The 19504-nt window shown below is 32.9% G+C and overlaps 3 protein-coding genes across 3 annotated transcripts; 2 read left to right on the top strand and 1 right to left on the bottom strand.

The window, feature by feature from the left end:
• The first annotated feature begins 377 nt into the window (after positions 1-377).
• Positions 378-1775, top strand: LOC130447583 (39S ribosomal protein L10, mitochondrial). Its single transcript, XM_056784467.1, has 3 exons — positions 378-569; positions 620-1129; positions 1488-1775. Exons 1-3 carry the CDS (start codon positions 548-550, stop codon positions 1691-1693), a joined length of 738 nt encoding a protein of 245 aa, XP_056640445.1. The 5' UTR covers positions 378-547; the 3' UTR covers positions 1694-1775.
• Positions 1776-2602: 827 nt separating this feature from the next.
• Positions 2603-5523, bottom strand: LOC130447829 (uncharacterized). Its single transcript, XM_056784862.1, has 3 exons — positions 5271-5523; positions 4618-4853; positions 2603-3022 (listed from the first exon to the last, which is right to left on the bottom strand). The coding sequence occupies exons 1-3, from the start codon at positions 5521-5523 to the stop codon at positions 2765-2767; spliced, it is 747 nt and encodes a 248-aa protein (XP_056640840.1). The 3' UTR covers positions 2603-2764.
• Positions 5524-5700: 177 nt separating this feature from the next.
• Positions 5701-19385, top strand: LOC130447579 (dnaJ homolog subfamily C member 7). Its single transcript, XM_056784462.1, has 8 exons — positions 5701-5834; positions 10221-10373; positions 10957-11117; positions 13545-13755; positions 15414-15630; positions 16526-16788; positions 17243-17544; positions 18672-19385. Exons 1-8 carry the CDS (start codon positions 5758-5760, stop codon positions 18782-18784), a joined length of 1497 nt encoding a protein of 498 aa, XP_056640440.1. The 5' UTR covers positions 5701-5757; the 3' UTR covers positions 18785-19385.
• Positions 19386-19504: the final 119 nt, after the last annotated feature.

The raw sequence follows: 19504 nt of genomic DNA, 5'->3' as shown, positions 1-19504 counted from the left end.
TTAAGTGGAACGTACCATTAGTGGAGTCGGATCATGGAATTACTATCTGAAGGACTCTTCGGAAACTATAACCCGTGTTCAGATAAATCACATATCAGCTGATTCAGGATCCTAGCCCAGAACGAGATTTAGATTATAGTTTCCGAACGTTACGTTTAATTTTCGGTGGAAATTTCAAATTTAAAACATGGTATACAAGAACTTTTGATTTTTTTCTGCGTTAATTCTTTTAAAGTTCAAAAAAGCCATGAACAAATGGAACAGCCATTAAGCTCATCGTATTTACTCACCGGTCTACCAGGGTAGAAAGGATCATAAAACAACACGATTAACTCGATCAGTTTCCGAACAACAATCGAACATGATTCCTAACATTTAGATCATGATTGGGTTAACACGATCAGTTTCCGAAAAGTCTTGGGTTAAATAAAAAATGGTTACCCTATTGATAAGACAGGTAACCTAGTTTTTTGGTAATTTGAATATACAATATTTGTAGAACTTGGTAAACTTTATACCTATAGTAAATGAAAAAAACTGGCTGATAATGGCTCTATTACACCGGAAAGGTTAGATAAACTTTCAAAATGTGTTTACTGACTAATCTTGTTAATTTTAGCTTTTCTGCAATCATTAACCCCCTTTATTCAGTGTAAGAGATTCAGGGGAAAAGTTAACATTCAAAGGCCTAAACCACCACACTTTGAGAAAGCAAAATATTTAGCTTTAACGCAACCATGGTTTATTAATCCTAATAAAAATAAACCGTTAGTAGAATTGTGTCGATTAAATAGAAAATTGGAAAAGAAAAAAGATTTCAATCCTTTAAGAGATATTTACGCCAAAGAACTATATAATTCGTTCAAAAATTCGAAATTAATAGTCTTTTATCATTTCAACTCTATGAAAGCAGATGAAAACTTCAGGAATTACGCATTATTCAAAAAACAAGGAATGGAATTGAAGAAATTTGAAAGAGAGATGTTATCAGCTGCTGTTTCAGGAACGCCTTATGAGACCGTCTTAGATTTCTATGTCACATCAAACAACATGATCCTTTTTTGTCCTGAACCAGAAGTTAATAAAGTATTGAAAATATCAAAAAAATGTCCACAACTAATAATGTTAGGTAAGATCCTTTATATTACTCTATATTCATTAGAACGAAAGTGTCAGGACTTTTGTTGTTGTTTTGCTTCTTTGTTTAGTTTTTAACAATATCTTTGGCCGTACTATTCATCTAGTTTCTGATTTGATATGTTTATGAATTTGTTTTTCTTTCTATAATTTGGACTGTGGATGACAACTAGGTAACAGGAAATTCAACATTTAGCAGTGGAACAGTTAAGTTGCTTATGTTTCTTGGCGATGTTCTATTAAATTTAAATTGGTAAATTGGAATCAAGCTGTAGATTATAGAAAATTTTGAAAATCGTTTTTTTTTTAAAGTATATGAGTTTTATTTAAAATTAACTCATTGTTTTTAGCTGGAATTCTGGAAAACACTTTAATAAATAAAGATGATCTTATTAAATACAGTAAAATTCCCAATCTTCAAATAGCTCAAGCAGAACTAGTACAAACTGTGAACAGAGTTGGTTCTCAATTAGTTAGTGACTTGAATTCACATCAATCTAGTTTAGTCTCCAATTTAGAACAAAGAATGAAGCAGTTGGAAATGGAAGATAAATAATGAAATATTATTTTAAAACAAATTATAACTTTTTATAAATGAGTAAATAAGAAAGTAAAAAAATTTAATAATGTGTTTTGGTAACTGTATTGTTCCTATTTACAGAAATATGTAACGTTTTCAACTCCTTTTTGTCTTGAAATGCTATTTTCACTTCAGCTGGAAGCTAATTTGCAATTATAAGCATTTTATTGTTTCTATATTACTTTATGAAGAAAGGAACCTGCTCAATCCTTATGGAAATTGGATTTCTGTCAATTGTTCTGAAACTTGGTACAAAGAGAGTTTGAAGCTATTTACAAGTAACAAAAGAAGAGAGTTTGAGTTATTACAAAAATAATAGCGATGATGTAATATTTAAAGTTCAATTTATATTAGACTTAGGACTATTAGTACAGGCAACCAAGGTAAAAATGAGGTATTACTTCTGTTTTCCACGAACCTGAATTGAATTGCATAAAAATTTGGAACTAAGCTTGACTTACCCTTATCTACAAAATCTACCCAATGCCGATATGTGCTAATTACTCTTAGTGGTCCAAACTACCCCTTATTGCAAAAAATCAATAAAATCAGAAGTATAAATATTTAATGAGTAGAAAAATACTTTTAAGGTTTAAATGAAAGTTGTTTAATGCTTTAATATAGTATTGAAAATTTTTCAACCAGCCTCTATTATTTCATCCCTTATAAAGCAACACCGGTAAATATAAAATTAAAAAAATATTTAATTACTTTATGGTAGCTTACTTACATTGATTCTTTTTGTTTGTGTTTAACTCAAATATTTGTAATCCCAAATGTTCAACCCTTATATAAATCAATCGCTTATTTCTGAAAAAAAAGACCAAACAAAAAATGGATTATATGAATGTAATTATGCAGAAAGAATCCGATACACACAGACTTTTTTTCAAGAAATGAAATCTACATTTTTTTGTGGATTTTGGAAATTAATCGATTATAAAATAATTGAATGATCGTGTTTATAATAATGAAATATTTGTTATTAACTTTATAAATATATAATAAATTCTTAAAACAATTTCCACACCATTTACATATCCAAAATCATTTTTTGCCCTTTTTACTTCCTGCTTTACTTCCTTTTTTACTATCCTTCTTCTTTTTCTTGTCTCCGTCTTGTTTTTTCCTCACTTTTTTCTCTCTTTCTTCTTGCTTGTCAACTTCATAATACAGAAAAAATGCAAAATTGGGAAGACTCGTAAATCGAATCAGAGGTAAATTTCGCAAGTAGAGTTTACAGAAAAATTTCATATTATTCTTAGTTTCGTCTTGCGAAAATATTTTAGCAGTTTTTGGAGGAAACTGAAAAATATTTCAGCTTAATTGGAGGGTAATTAGTTACTACAATATCGAGTTAAATATACATATAAAACTGCACTCGTATTCAACATAAAAGGGCAGCTTTGGGCAAAAGCTGAATATACAAGGTTTCTCTGGAATTATCAATATATTTGCAAATGCACAGCCATTTTGGAAAGTTTCTGTTTGATAAACGTATAAGAAATTCATTGTAAAGATTTGGTAAGAGTATGATAAGCCACCCCACGACGATCATCATGAAACTCTATAGACAATTGACATTTACTTCCGGAGATACCGGAAGTGGTCATTATCTCATGAATCCTAACAGATATCGAACCATAGATAACTTTGTTAGACAGATCTCATCAAGATCTATCTGTTTGTGTGAAAAGTCATGATGATTGACGCATGCGCAGAAGAGTTTCTGTGAAAAAAGTATGCATAATTTTTATCAAAAAACTTAACCTCACAAAAATTACTAAATTATCATTTTATTTATTGATTTTTCGTGAAAATAATGCATTTGCATACATTTCCCACAGAAACTCTTCTACGCATGCGTCAATCATCATGACTTTTCATACACACAGATAGATCTTGATAAGATCTATCGAACAAAGTTATCCATGTCTGGATACAGTGTACGGAGATTCTGCACCATAATTGACGACTGCAAATTTTGAGTAGCTCAATTCAACGTAACCTTATCAGCTTGATTAGCGACGAGCGTTCAGCATGGCCAAAACTGCTACAACCAACCAGCGATATTATAGACAAATAACCGTCAAATTAAGGTTAGAGAGTTAGAAGAGGCTATAGGTATAACAAAAGAACGCATTTGACATAAAGTGACTGAAGAATTATGCATGCGTAAGAAATTTCGTATGTAATTTGTTCTACGATCGTATCTGTTATGTTGTCTATCATCTACGTATGCTTAGAAATATGGAGTGTACACTCCATACTTAGAAAGAAGATGAAGGGCATCACGGTACACACGACGTATAGCGGTAACGACAGTTGGCGGGTGGATCATAGACAACATGACACATGCGATCATGGAAACCACAGCACACATGACAGTTGACGGATATGGTCATATACATCACAAAATAGTTTACAGAAGGCGGAAACTACCAATGACACACACAAAAAAAATATTTTCCATGTAACTACAACAAATGCACAATTTAAAGATTCGTTCTAGAACGAATAACTTTGTATTGCAAGTTTAAACTACCCCCATACCGCCGGTAACGTTTAAACCGAAGTTTGTCAGTTAACGCCACTTATAAAATGTGAAAAAAAACAGTATATGTAGTTTAAACCGATGTTTGAAGCTTAAACTTGTAAAATAGGGCTGTAGTTGCCCACACGTTACGTTATATTATGATATATATAAAAAAAAACAATCTGAAAGGTAAGTGCCGCGATTGCTGAATGATTATCAAAAGCTCGCTCGCAACTGAAACGTGAATCTCGCTAAACTAAGTGCGTAGAGTTCAAAAATAATTATGATAGGATTTTTTGACAGTTAAACAACTTATTCTCCCGTCAGAATGGCCTCGTATCTAAAAAAAAAATTGAATACTCACATCAGGAAGTGCATGAGCCAGAGCGAGCTCCTTGAAATAATTGAACACTTTTTCTGTTGTTTTGTCAAAAGAACTTGTAGTCAAGATATGTGTCAAAAAGAATTGCGATAGTAAGGCACCACTTTTTCTCAAGTTGTAGTTATTTCTCTGGCAGAATTTTGTAACGGAACACATCAATTCTATAAAAAGCATTCTCGCTGCGCCTTTTGGAAAAAATTTATTCATCTTCATCGAATCTATAATAATCAAATTCATTGTGCGTTGAAATTTTAGTGAAAATCTATCACGCAATACCAACGTTTTCATGATGAGATCATAAACTTTTCGGACAACCCCCGTATAAGAGCACGTTGTAATGCGTACCTAACCAATGCGTATTCAAAACTCGAGGATACAATAAAATAAAAAAGACAAGGCTTAAAACTTTCTTAGCTTATTGTAAAACAAAATTGATATCTATCATTTTCTGTTCTACATATTCATATTAAATCTAACCTATTAGGTTAATCCATCACATCATTCACGCTCTTTCTTCTTTCTCTTTCATTTCTTAACCTCACTTCACTTCTCTTTCCCTAATCTTAACAAACCTTCAGTTTATTCAAGATATTGTTATTTAAACAAAAAATAAAATAGAAACAATGTTTACTTACCTAAATAGTTTTTAATTTCACGCGTACAGTGTAATTTCAAAAAATCCTTCAAATCATCTTTACTTAAAAACTCCCATATCGAAACTTTTGGTTCGGGGGGATTAGAAATGGGTTCTTGAAAGGCATAATAATTAGTTTCATAGGTCTGCAAATTATTAGAATTTCCGTCCTGAGTTACAAAGTAGTTGTGAAGAATAGTTTGATGTTTATTTTGGTTTGCCAATAGGCTGCCCAAATAATCTGATCTACTCATTTAATTGTCAAAGTAAGGAAATTTTTGAATGCCTGAGTACCTTCGTAACAAACTGATATAAGGATCTAACAAAATCAACAGAATTAAAAATTCATTTTTAAATTTATGACAGAAGCTCGCCTGATTGTCATTCATCAAGAACGACAATCGAATGAATTTTGTGATCATGTATCATATATTGATATTGACATTCACACAAACTGACAATCGACCAGTCGACCACAAGTTTTTTAGATGGCGGACGTAGTAGATGAGGTGATTATGGATTCAGCCGATGAAAATGATGATATTATTACTAGGAGTCCAGAAGAGTAAGTACATATCAATTTTCTAAAAAGTATATTCCACATTATTGTATTGATGTATCAAGTTAATCAAAACTAATTCAGTACAAAGTACTTATCATGGTTCCTTTTCTAATATAGCACAATACCCAATTTGTTAGTTTTTCTAATGACCCACATATTGATTATGATGCCAAATTAAACAGTGATAAGAACTTAGATCTGTTTGTCTCATATGATACATGAAAATATTAACTTTATATCTAAATCGTAGAATAACAGTTTTAAGAAATGTTATTTATTTTTAAATAAAGGTCATGTACCTACTATCACGTTTTTGTTCCTTATTATGACAGCTGAAATTATTCAGGCGCAGTCAGTTCGTTGTATTTGGAATTTGTCACAAAAACAGTTTATAAAATTATAAAAAAGGAGAGTTGTTTTCCAATATAATCTGCAATGTAATTTGAATGAATTCATTAACATACATTTCAAAAAATGATGATTCAATAGCATTGATAATAGTTTGAATATTAGAAAAAGCAGATTTTAGAAACCATTGTATATCTTTTACATGGTATATTCCTTATAATCCCTATCATCTATTGTTTTCTTATTTAGTTGGATTATATAAGTCCTAAATGATTTTTACTTTTGTTTGACTTACTGTGTAGATTGATAATGTTTAGTAGCATGTTTTTACTGCTTACACAAATCTTAATCTCGGACAGTTTCAATGTAGACATTTATGATGGGTGTCACTTGGATCCATTTTTTACATTCTAATTATCCTTAGCTTAATTTCTAAATGCCGACTTGTTATTATAAACTTGTTCTTTGAATAAATTGTATATTTATGTAAAATGTACTATAAATATTATATAAAGTATGATGACCTTCAATAGAAAATGAATTGTCAGTTTTTTAGCTCCATATATAAGGAAACAATTCAGAAGAATTAAGTAAGGGTTCAATTTATTTACATATTTACACATTTAATTACTTGTATTAACTACAATATTATTATCCCAACAATGCATTCTGTGTTAGCTATGGTTTATAATTATTTTCAATGTTTTATTGTAAAGTCTCAGGGTAATTTGGACATTACCTCTGCTAACGTAGCTGCAGAGATGGATGGTTTTCCACATCTTTAGATTTTCTTGTACAGAAACAATTTGTCTAAAAAATTTTCTACAAAATCAACATTTTTTTCATAAAAAGGAAAAATCTGATTGATAACAATATCCAAGTACAAGTCAATGGCCAAAAAATGATAATTTTTCTCTTCATCCAAAAGTTTTTGAACCAAATAATGAAAGAATGATTCACTATAGATATAATGATTGTTTATTGCTGATAGCATGCTTTGTTGGCTATAATTATTGTTTTCTAACGTTATTAAGGGGCATGACGCAATCTACAATATCAAAGGTACTAGGAAAAGGATGAAGTGGGTGACATATAATCAAATCGATTGTTGGAAATGCCAGTACTACTTACAAGTGATATGCTTGATCTAATGTTGCTAAAATGTCAGCTTTGGCTGTGGGTCTATTATAGTTTTCGACAATGTCCTGTGTATCCTTCAACATTAGGTAGACCCAGGTACTGAGCAATCTTTTGCTTTGAGGTTTGATAACCAATCAAGTTAATATTATCAGATGATTGATTTGGATAGCACAAAGAAATTGGGGAATTGAGTAAAAAATAATATTTGAACATAAATATTATCTCGAAAGATATTAAATATCATATTCCAGTTATAAAATTTTAAAAATAAACGCAATGACATTGAAATCTGTTAAAAATACCGTTACTTATTGCTTATTATCATCCATTTGAATATTGTATTTAAGGAAAGTGGGTACCACCAACGTAATTTTTTATTTTGAATCAAAACGTAATTTCTATTAGTCATAAGATTGAATGGCAAATTATTATAATATTAATGATATTTAAGAGGTTTGACTCAGTTAATTATATACCGAATAATTAATTATTTATTAGGTTTTTGTTTTTGTTGAACTGTTGTGTGAATATTTTAACTGTAATCATATTCACGAATTTGGGTTTTGATATCAAATTTACAAATCACTGATATAAAGTAGACCACAGAAAATAATTGATGTCGATATTGGATTTCAAGGACAATTTTTACGTTTACAAGGACTTTTCGGAAACTATAATCGAATGATCGGGATTACGTTCACGGTCGTTCTGAAACTTATCGATTTAATCGGTTCGTAGTCATATGTTACGATCCTTTCTACGGCCAGTAGTCAATTTAGACATAAATTCCCACCAAGCTGAAAATCAGTGAAATTGTTTAAAATCTAATTTCCCCGTCATTCAGGTCTGAGGAAAAAACTTTATTCAAGGTCAAAAGTCAAGTTTGTGATTTTCAGCAAAACGGTACGTTTTATCGTAAAAATATCTCAGACAAAAATTGTAGATCATAAAATTATCTACAAAAAACGTAATAATAATTTTTTTGCTACGGACTACTGTTTCTGAGATATAATGATTTAAAAAGTTGTAATCGTCATAATATGCAAACTTTTCCACGCCATCTATGAGGTAGCGTAATTAGCGCGTTTGTTTAATCGAGTATCTTACCTTTCGATACAGATGCTTTTGTAATCGATACTTTGCATTCGATACTTTTACTTAATGAGTACTTTTCAACAGATATCGTATCGAATAAATAAATTAATAGTTCTTTTTTCATTAAGTTCAAAATTTGTAAAGTTACAGTCGACTTATTATTGTACTAAATTTGTGTGCCTAAACCTTTTATTTTTTTTTACTGAGTAATATTGATGTTCTGACGCGTACGCTCCAAGAAAAGTACTCAATACATTTATGAGTACGATACTTTTCATTCGATACTACTCTTGAGTACAGCATCGATACTTTCTATTCGATACCGTGTCACTATCCACGGGTCTGTTGTGATTATGTTTAATTTGGAATGCATTGCAAAATAATGGAATTTAGCAGAGATTGAAAAGACAAAATCGATTTAAATTGAAAAGAAAGTTGAGAAATTTAATCGTCCCAGTCGTGTCGAAGATACGGCCCATGAGCCGCTTCCGGCCCCTGGGCCGTATCAAAAAGGCCCGCGATCGCAATGTGTCACAAAAAGAAGCTTTTTAACGGGTTCTAATGTATTGTTGACCAACTTCCAACCAAAGTCTCTAGGATCTAACTCAGTCGTGTCGAAGATACGGCCCGCGGGCCGCTTCCGGCCCCTGGCCGTATCAAAAAGGCCCGCGATCGCAATGTGTCACAAAAAGAAGCTTTTTAACGGGTTCTAATGTATTGTTGACCAACTTCCAACCAAAGTCTCTAGGATCTAGCTCAGTCATGTCGAAGATACGGCCTGCGGGCCGGTTCCGGCCCCTGGCCGTATCAAAAAGGCCCGCGATCGCAATGTGTCACAAAAAGAAGCTTTTTAACGGGTTCTAATGTATTGTTGACCAACTTCCAACCAAAGTCTCTAGGATCTAACTCAGTCGTGTCGAAGATACGGCCTGCGGGCCGCTTCCGGCCCCTGGCCGTATCAAAAAGGCCCGCTATCGCAATGTGTCACAAAAAGAAGCTTTTAGACTTCATTCGATTCCTCTAGGAATGTTTTAAATACTCGTATTCTCAAGTTTACGGAGCGCGAGCCAAGACTGGTAGTACAGTATTTTCATCACAAAAGTTTGTCGACCCCATCGACTCTCCAGCTGTTGCAGTTGCAACGTTGCTTATTTCCGAGCAAATCATCTGACAATTTTTTTTATACTCAGAATTATCTAATTGCAATATGCAAAAAACCGTGGATATCGTTGCAACCGCGATAACCCTGCCAGAAGTTGATTTTTCTACTTTAAATATGTTAAATAACATATAGAAAAAGTTTAAGCCTTGTGAAAGTACTTTAGTCGAAGTGGTGACTAGCTCTTAGACTACATGCACCAGGATGACGTAGTCAACTCTTCCAAGTAATTTTTAAATTCTCTGGAATACCATCTCACAATTTGCAGTTAAAAGTAGGATGAGTTGTCATCGTGCTGCATAACATTAATCAACTTCGACTGTGCAATAGATTGGCTGTGAAAAAGGTGATGGATAACGTCATCGAGGCAACAATAATAAAGGGAAAATACAAGGGGAGGATGTCTTGATCGTGCGTGCGTATACCGATTCCAAAGGATTTACCATTCGATTTTAAACGTTTACAATTTCCGGTACGTCTGGCCTTTACGATAACCATAAATAAATCGCAAGGCAAATCGTTTGCGGTCGTTAATTACCACTGTGAATCAAAATTCCATTTATTTAACTAACGTATTGAAGTAAAAGAATGCTTGAAAAATGAATTTTTTTATAGAGTCAATTTTATATTTAGTTTTATTTTTATAGGCTGGCTGAACTCAAAAAAGAAAATGGAAACCAATTATATAAAATTAAGCAATATAGATCTGCACTGCCTCTCTACAGCGAAGCCATTAAACTTTGTCCAAATACAGCCGCCTATTATGGAAACCGAGCTGCCTGTTACATGATGCTTAACCGGTTTGTATTTTTCAATTTATCTACAATTAATTATTTATTTCCTGTCCTCAACATACTGCGTTTAATGTAGTGTTAGAAATAAATAGTGTGTTCAGTATGAATATCACCAACTTCACATAGTTTGTCACTTTCTGTCAATTTCTGTTGGAATTTTTAGCACAGTCATTGATTTTCTTTAAAAAAATGTTATCTGCCTCTCGAATGCTACTGTATATTTGAAATGTCACAAATTTATAATCTCACTAAGTGATTTTTAAGATGATGGTTCTCCTGTTAGTATTCGTAAGTTGTTTTTACTTGGTTATAGGTTCCCAGGGGAACCTTTGTGTGTCTCAACGACTGTATATTATCCCAATAATTGATTTTTTTTTCTATCTACACCCTTTTTTAGGGTTTTCTCTATTATCTTCTAACTTATTCCACAAAAGGGTTCACTTATGAAGGGTTTATCCGAAAAGAATTATTTTGATTTTCCTCAAACTTTGATCAAACTGCTCCAAACACCACTTTGAATGTCAATTATATTTTGCGGCTGCATAAAAATGAGAGAATGCGAAATTTATAAGGTTATATATGTTCACAGATTCATTGAAGCCTTAGAAGACGTCAGAAGGTGTGTTCAATTAGATCCCAAATTTGTTAAAGGTTATGTACGTATGGCTAAATGTAGTTTAGCAATGGGAGATCTTAAAACAGCCGAATTTGCAATCAAGAAAGTTCAGGATATGCAGGTCGATGGACAAAGTAAGTAGATCAGATTATAGGAATCAATAAAGACCCAAATTATTCAATAAAAGTTGATTTTAGCATAAATTTGTCCTGTTCCAATTGTCCTTTGAATTACACCTACAACAAAAAAGGTTTCTTTGACTTGGTTATTCAGTTGCCCTTAATGTAATTCGTTCTGGTTGATAAAGTAGAGAAAATAGTCACTAGAAAATTCAACAATTAACACCAACAAAGACTAAGACAAGTATCTTCAAATCATACGTCAAGGACGGATTCTTTCTGGTGAAATATTAAACTGAGTACACATAACTGTACCGAATTAAAGCAGGGTTCCCCAAGGTAGCGTTCGTGGTCCCACAACCAGTGCAACATTAACAAGTAACATAGTTTTTCTTGCATCGCATCAAAATCCAAACACAGCTTCTAGATATCTTCAATTGCATCTGAATAAACTAGACAATGATTCAAGACATGGAAAATTAAAGCGAATGAAATGAAAAGTGTGCATGTTACAATTCGCCCTAAAGGAGCATTCATGTTTATTAATGAAATACCTTCGAATCGAATGGAAAATAAGCTGGTGATATACAAAGTAATATTGAAGCCAATATGGGTTCACGGAATACAACTATGGGGTACATCCAGTGATTAAAACCTTGAAATACAACAACGGTTCCAGAAAGGTACCAAACGTCATTATCAATGCTCCAAGGTACGTCCTAAACCTGCTAATCGAACAAGATCTCTAAAATCTATCTGTGAAAACAGAAGTTAGCTGTTATAGTGAAAATAAGAAATAGTGCTCACAATAATGTGCTTTTGTGAGAATTGTTCAACCCAGAAAACGAAGTACGACGTTTGAAGCGTTTCAAACCGACAGACTTAACTAGGAAGTTCTATTAACAAAAGACTTGTGACTTATGTCTAACCTAACCTAAAAAAATTGGAGGAGAAAAAATGCCCTTTCCTTTAAAGTACACTTGCAAATCAAATCAAAGATTTATTTGATTTGGTTATTCAGAGTAAATAAGTAAAATCCTAACCTAAAAATTGTTCAGAAGTTGTCAGTTTTAGTGCAAAAGCTTTTTAATGCGTGTCTTCGACAAAATTTGAAAAGTGACTTGAGTACATGGAGGCAATTTACAAACTTAAGCATAGACAAATCTCATAGAGTGGATATCTCTGATTTGAACGACGACAACAGTGTACTATCGGTGAAGCTACAGATCGGATCCCCCTGGGGAACACCAGACCTCAAATCTTTCTCTGAAGTGGATCTTGGTCTTTAAGAAAGCTACTATGTCTACGATCTTAATTCATTTAAAAGATCGGCACGCCAAACTCTGTCAAAAGTCTGATATGTCCAGTGAAAATGCTTTGGATTCCCCACACGTTGGTGACATAGGCCAGGAGGTTCACTATGTTTACGGAAGCCATATTGATGGTGGTTGATGATGTTAGCAGACTCAAGATATCTTCCCAGCAGCAGATTTTGCTGCTGGGAAGACACCTCTTTTATATAATATAGAAAAGAGTATGCATAACGGACTTGTTAGTTCAGCTGTAAAAAAGAAAGACACGTTCAGCAGCTTTATCCGCCGAAGAATGTTTCAGCTTTGGAACGAAAATACATCTAATGGTCTACAAAGCATTTGTGTACATTAATTGATCCGGAGGATTTGTTGAAGTAAAGGGACTAACAAGGAATAGCTACCAGTTGAATAGAATATAATCCAATGGATCCAAAAACTTTACAAGGGGGTTAAAAAAAATTTGCACACAGTAAAATGAGTTATAATTCGAAAAACAATTGCTAAAATCGGCCAAAGAATTAAAGATAAAATGAACTGAAATGACTTTATTGAATAATTCAGACTTGCCTTTTGGATAGTAATTTGCCACAGTGTATTTATTTGATTTAACATATATTAATATACATATAGAAAAAAAATTGAGCTCTTAACAACAATTTTTAGTACTTACAATCTAAATATGAAGTTTTCTAATACTTACTCACTTTTTACAATAAAACAAATCAGTTTGATGGACCTTGTGGAGAATTTTATGCCCTTCGAAATCGCTTTTTTTATGTAAATCGTACTGATTCACCAAAAGGAGTCGTTGAACTACAGTTTTTGAAAAAAAAATAACTCTGAAGCCATTTTGAAGAGCATAAAATTCCCCACAAGGTCCATCAAACTGATTTACTATATTGTAAAAAGTGAGTATTAGAAATTTGAAAAAAAATTATTTTACAAGATTTTTAAATGGTAAAACTTTATATTTAAAATGTAAAATTGATATTAAGAGCTCAATTTTTTTTTCTATGTGAAGATTAATATTTTGCTTGAGCACCGAAAAAAAATTTGGTTTCGGAAATAATCACCCTAATCTTTATGTTCTATTATTAATTAGGATTTAAATTCTTTTTTTTTTCTACAGCTATTGCCAATGAATTGAAATCCTACGAAAAACTGAAACAGTACGAATCTGAAAGCAACAAAGCATACGAAAAGCAAGACTATAGAAAAGTAGTTTTCTGCATGGATCGTTGTATGGATGAGGCACCTACTTGCAACCGTTATAAACTTATCAAAGCCGAATGTTTAACTTTTCTCGGTCGATTTCAAGAAGCTCAAGATATAGCTAATAGGTAGTTGATCCATATAATTCCATATTTTCCTTTTCTAACAAAAAACTTTGAAATATACAAGAAAAAAAGGTGTAGTAAGAGAAATAAAAATTCATATATAAATTTTTTAATATTAATACACTTGTAGTCGTTGTTGACGTTGAACTTTCTTCGTAATACTACCATAAACCAAGACCTGTATATTATTGTTCAGCTTTTTAATTTGTTTTTTCATTAAATAATTTTGTTCAGCTCAATAATTGGTATTTTTGTGAGTATAAACTTTTGTTTCCTTTTAAAAAACGTTTCTTTGAAAATAAAAATAATTGGCGCAGTCTATAGGATTCGTGCGGCTGTATCTATAAAAGTCTACGGCTTAGGTGTTTCAACATCAGTGTGAATCCTAAAAAACCTCACCCTTCATTGGCGAAGAAGAAGCTGAAAAATAATATAGAAGTCCCCTGGTATTATACAGAGCTATGATAAAGTAATGCACAAAGAAAGAACACATTTTGAAATACCTCCAATTGTTAGGCGAACAGGAGGGATATCATTAGAAGACAATCCCTACACAACTATAACAGAAATTGCCCTACAAAATAATTTTAGTGATAAATAAGTCAAATTTTCAAAAAAAAGAAAAACTGCACTAATACGAACCCTCAGTAGATGTTCCGGAAAGTCATTTGGAATATAGCGAAATATTCAGGAGATATTATGATGAAAATGCAAGTTTTCTTAACAATGTGGTCCCCAAAAACTCATTAATTATTCCGTGGGAATTTAATAGCTAGTCGATATTTGGAACATCTTAGTATGGCAGTACCTCCAGACCTAACTGCGGCATATCCGGATCCAAATAAAAATAAAAATTTATCTATAACAAAATGGTGCACCACCACATTTTAGTCTTGAAGTTCGAAGGCTTCTGGATAACCAGTTTAAAGGAAGTTGGATTGGAAGACATGTATCAATGGAGGGGTCACCTGATGTTACCCCTTTTGATTATTTATGTGGAGACGTTGACCGACCAGACAATTTAGAAGACTTAATGGATCGAATTACACGTTTGTGTGTTAATGATCGAAAACTCTGTAAATTAGGTCTACCACCAACGGTTGCATAAATTTCAACTTAGGTTAGGTTTTATTTAGATTCGATTAGGTTATATTTACTTCAAGTTAGGTTAGGTTATCTCAATTGACCGATATATTTTTCCTCAAAAGGCGATATACTTCTTTAATCAAGAGGAAGGATTTCCGGCACACCTGACTATATTTTTATCTATGGCGTAAAAGATGCTTAACCTTTTCGCTGCTAGTATTACTTTATCAAAAATTTCTGAAATCCATTAGACTTTAGGAACGTTCAGCAAGCACAGAATATTCTTCTAGACCTACTAAAATGAGTCAAAGCAGTGAAAGCTTCACTGGCCCAACTAAAGAAGGGCGTCGAAGTAAAATGTATGAAAGTATTCAGAGGTAGTATTCGCTCAAGTACTATGTCATGTTGGTTCCGCTCATAACACAGTTTTAAAATAATTTATCTACCAATCAATAAAAAATATCCGTTATATTTTTTGTTCTCTGTGAAACTAACCTCCAATAACACTTTTTTGTGAAATGATACATCACTTACCTACTTATAACGCGAATTAATAATTATTTTTTCCTTTTCAGCATTTTGCATATAGATAAAGGAAATGCTGATGCGATATACGTTAGAGGAATGTGTTTATTTTATGAAGATAATTTAGACAGTGCTTTCCAGCATTTTCAGCAGGTACTGAGATTGGCACCGGATCATAAAAAAGCCATGAATATTTACAAAAAAGCCAAATTATTGAAGAAAATGAAAGAGGACGGCAATGAAGCGTACAAAGCTTGCAAATTCCAAGTAAGTTTATTTACAAAGTCACTTATAAGGAGTGATCAATTTGACTGTGACAAAGTAGAGTAATTAAACGAAATATCAGAAATCTTGCCAGATTTCCAGAAGGCATTGTTCGCGACACGTGATTGGGGCTCAAGTACCACTCATCCCTCGGCACAATCGATTCTGCCTTGGATTGAACCCATAAAAATGAACCGTCCCTCTCCACATGCCTCTCCGTGGCATAGTTAATGCGTATACTGTTTAAATGTTGAGGATCCAAAGATGAGGAAATCATCTGGTAATGAAAGTTATGAAATTAAGAAAGTGCAGGTTCGATCTTCAGGTAAAATTGTTAATAAATAACCCAATAAAAACTACATTGGATGCAGCTCAGTTTATAGACGTTAACTCTACGCTGGTGCGGGTTTATGTGCACTTTAAATACGATGGGTGGTCATTATAAAGTGGTGGTGCTCTGGGTATCGAGTCACGAAGGGCATTGAGACAACGTCGAACAAGTTGTATTGAGGACAAAAACAACAGCCAACTGAAAGTGTCAATAAAAATGTGCGACTTAGGTTGAAAACTGTTGTGACTGTGTTAACATTGTGTTTCGATAGACAACTGAAATTGATGGAATTGGCAGAGGATTATTTGCGTAGATTTTGTCGATAAGACAAACTTCAAAGCATAAACTATGTCGAGGCAATACTAGGATCAGGTTTAAAAACCATTATAAATGTAAAAAAAGCAAGAACGACAGACAAATGCAATTGGATTCCTCGGTTATTCTGAAAACAAATCCTCTAAATACTAAACTTTCCCCTGTTTAAATTAAGCAATCCGTTGTTGGTTGATTCTCATAGATATTTTCCAAATAATTGGATAGTGGGGTAAAAGGAGTTATTTTTTTCAGGACGCTTACAACTTGTATACAGAAGCATTGAAAATAGATCCACTTAATAAAAAAACGAACGCCAAACTTTATTTCAATCGTGCAACGGTATTGTCAAGACTAGCGAAAACTCGCGAAGCAATCGATGATTGTACAGCGGCACTCAATTTAGATGAATCTTACATTAAGGCTCTTCTTCGGAGGGCGAAATGCTATGCGGACATTGGGGAACATGAAGATGCAGTACGAGACTATGAAAAAGTTTTCAAAATGGATAAGAGCAGGTAAGAAATGTGTTTATACAAATAAAAACATTCTCAGATAATCATTCCTCTTCTCCGTTTTTTAATAGCTTACTCTTTTCGTTATCTTTTTTGCCACTTGACTCTATTTTCACGTTTTGGTTTCCAGTTATATATAATGATGCCCTTTGAACCTTTTTCAATTGCATCTTTCCACCTTTTTCTGGGTCTTCCATTTGGTCTAGTTCATATGGGTATTTTCTTTTCAATATTGTACCCTTGTTAATATCTATACTTTTATGAACCTCTCAATATAAAATCTTCTTCCGGCTCATCACTTATTTCTATATTTCCTTTTCAACTTTGCTTTGTTTTTAAGGATGTACTCAACTTCAATTAATCTAACCTAACTTTAACGGTATTTATAAGCTAACATAGAAACCTTTAGAAAGTTTGTAGCCGTATATACTTTTGTTGTCATCGTGTTTGTTTCCAGAGAAAATAAAAAATTACTTCAAGACGCGAAGCTCGCACTAAAATTATCAAAACGAAAAGACTATTACTCAATTCTCGGAGTTGAACGAAATGCGGGCGAAGATGAAATAAAAAAAGCATATAAAAAACGAGCGCTCATTCACCATCCCGACAGACACGCTAATGCTTCTGAAAGCGAGAAAAAAGAACAAGAAAAAAAATTCAAGGATGTCGGAGAAGCGTACGGTGTACTTTCTGATCCCAAAAAGAAAATGAGGTATGATAATGGACAAGACTTGGATGAATTTGATGGTGGAATGCCAGGTCAGTATTCTATTCAATTAGTTAATAATTATTTAAAACAAATAATCAAGTAATGCTGTATGTTGACATGGACTTTTCTAATAAAATTTTGGTAAGACTTCAGTATACCACCCACCTCAGATCCTAATGAAATTTCACATACATAATGCACAAATAGGACCAAATTTGGTTATTCGGAGATACTGAAGTTCGACTTTGCAAGTCTGACTAGGGGAAAGGGATGATGGGTCCTCATTTTGATAGTGTTTTCTTTCCTGAAGACTATGCCAGCAACCAATAAGGTGCTTAACGAAGCTATAGAACCGAAAGGTTAAGAAGAGAAGGCGTTCAAAGGACAAACCTAGCCTAACCAAACCAGAGCACTTTAAAGGATTGACTTCGGGGCTTCCTCGTATCAACCTAGCTTGGATCTTCGATATAACATTACCTAACCTGGATAGAATAAACTAGCTAAGTAAGAAAAATAAAGTTATCCTGCAATAGCTGACAGACTCTCTAAAGTAGGGCATACAAACCCTTCATATGGCCTGAATCTTGTGGTATCAGCTATGGAACAATAGAGAAAATCTTGTAAAAGAAGTAGATAAGTAAAATCGGTTAATGGGACAATCTACAGGGCCCGAGAAAGGCAAAGTCACTCCTGAGAAACTATAACAAGAGAAGATCTGCTGAATATATTAGCCTATGTAGGCTAATGTATTGTGTGTGAGACACCTGAGAGAAAATGAAATAGATTTCCATTAATAGATCAACTGTAAACACTGAGATCCCCGGAATCACAGCAAAAAAGGGGGGCACAATAGATCCTGTGAATCGTGGTGTACATGGTACCCCAATATACACATACATAAATTATTCCAGATATACTCGCACCGATCCTCTTTGGTATGATCCTACACGATGACCACAACGTTGATGAAGGCGGAGAGGAAGAATTTTTTATGGTTAATAGTTTTTAAATTTTTTCTCTATCGAGTTATTGACAACACCGCAAACCAACAGTTGCTCTATTGCCCATGTCTCATTCTGTTTGTTGTAATTATAAATAAATTTATACGCAATAGTTCTGATCGAAACAAGGGTGGAGTTTTTTTTTATATTTTAATTTTATTTTTTTTTTTTTTTAGATGTTGACCCAACACAAGTTTTTCAAAGATTCTTTGGAGGTAGCTCACACGGAGGTCAGGAATTTTCATTTGGCGGTGGATTTCCAGGGTCTTTCACTTTCCAGTTCAGATAAAAACAATAGATTGGACGTACACCGTACATTCCAGTGTTGTAGATTCTCTTGTTTTTTCTTTTGTGAGATGTACTATTATTTCTACTTATAGTATTAATTCATAATTTATGTTTTTTATCATTTTTTTCTGAACACAAATACTATGGAGCAATTTTGAATTTTGAGGTAAAAATGAAAAAGAAAATTGAAGACTGTATTAGTCGGATGTTTACAAATCGTAACAGTTTTAACGATACTATAGGAAAGGTTCTATTTATTATTTTAGATTTTCCGTATACAGTTACAACTAGCTATATTTGTTTTTTGTTAAGCAATAAAAAAACTAATATGGTATTTAATTTACTTCCTTTATTCGAGTTTGTTTTAGCCAAAATTTTTTTAACCTCAACTGTAATCCTGAAAGATTAGGCATATACGCTAATTGATTATTTTGTGGGCCTGAAGAATTTCCCAATTTTTTTGTGTTTTATAAGTATCAGAGGAAAATGTTTTCCCAAAGAAACGACACTTTTGGCAGCGTTTTGATAAATTAAAACAGGGAAATGGCATACCATTAATTGTTAGCTAAACAAGAGGATTAATATTAAATAAATTATAGTATTTGAATATCTTTCATTAAAAAAGATACATTCTCGTCACAATTTCTAAAGTAGCCTTAATATTAATAGTTTGTTTCAATTACTTGTATTAATATATTTTGCTTATCAGTTTGATCTGAGT

This window comes from Diorhabda sublineata, chromosome 8 (assembly GCF_026230105.1).
Source record: "Diorhabda sublineata isolate icDioSubl1.1 chromosome 8, icDioSubl1.1, whole genome shotgun sequence".
Taxonomy (NCBI): domain Eukaryota; kingdom Metazoa; phylum Arthropoda; class Insecta; order Coleoptera; family Chrysomelidae; genus Diorhabda; species Diorhabda sublineata.
Note: the sequence above shows the minus strand (reverse complement) of the source record. Positions and strands in the feature narration are given on the sequence as shown.

Coding starts and splice junctions, on each gene's coding strand:
- LOC130447829 (XM_056784862.1), bottom strand. CDS start 5,523: ATGAGTAGATCAGATTATTTGGGCAGCCTATTGGCAAACCAAAATAAA. Junction 4,854..5,270: donor TGAAATTAAAAACTATTTAG/GTAAGTAAACAT, acceptor TGATTATTATAG/ATTCGATGAAGATGAATAAA. Junction 3,023..4,617: donor TGGCTCATGCACTTCCTGAT/GTGAGTATTCAA, acceptor AATATTTTTCAG/TTTCCTCCAAAAACTGCTAA.
- LOC130447583 (XM_056784467.1), top strand. CDS start 548: ATGGCTCTATTACACCGGAAAG. Junction 570..619: donor GGCTCTATTACACCGGAAAG/GTTAGATAAACT, acceptor TGTTAATTTTAG/CTTTTCTGCAATCATTAACC. Junction 1,130..1,487: donor TCCACAACTAATAATGTTAG/GTAAGATCCTTT, acceptor CATTGTTTTTAG/CTGGAATTCTGGAAAACACT.
- LOC130447579 (XM_056784462.1), top strand. CDS start 5,758: ATGGCGGACGTAGTAGATGAGGTGATTATGGATTCAGCCGATGAAAAT. Junction 5,835..10,220: donor ATTACTAGGAGTCCAGAAGA/GTAAGTACATAT, acceptor TTATTTTTATAG/GCTGGCTGAACTCAAAAAAG. Junction 11,118..13,544: donor TATGCAGGTCGATGGACAAA/GTAAGTAGATCA, acceptor TTTTTTCTACAG/CTATTGCCAATGAATTGAAA.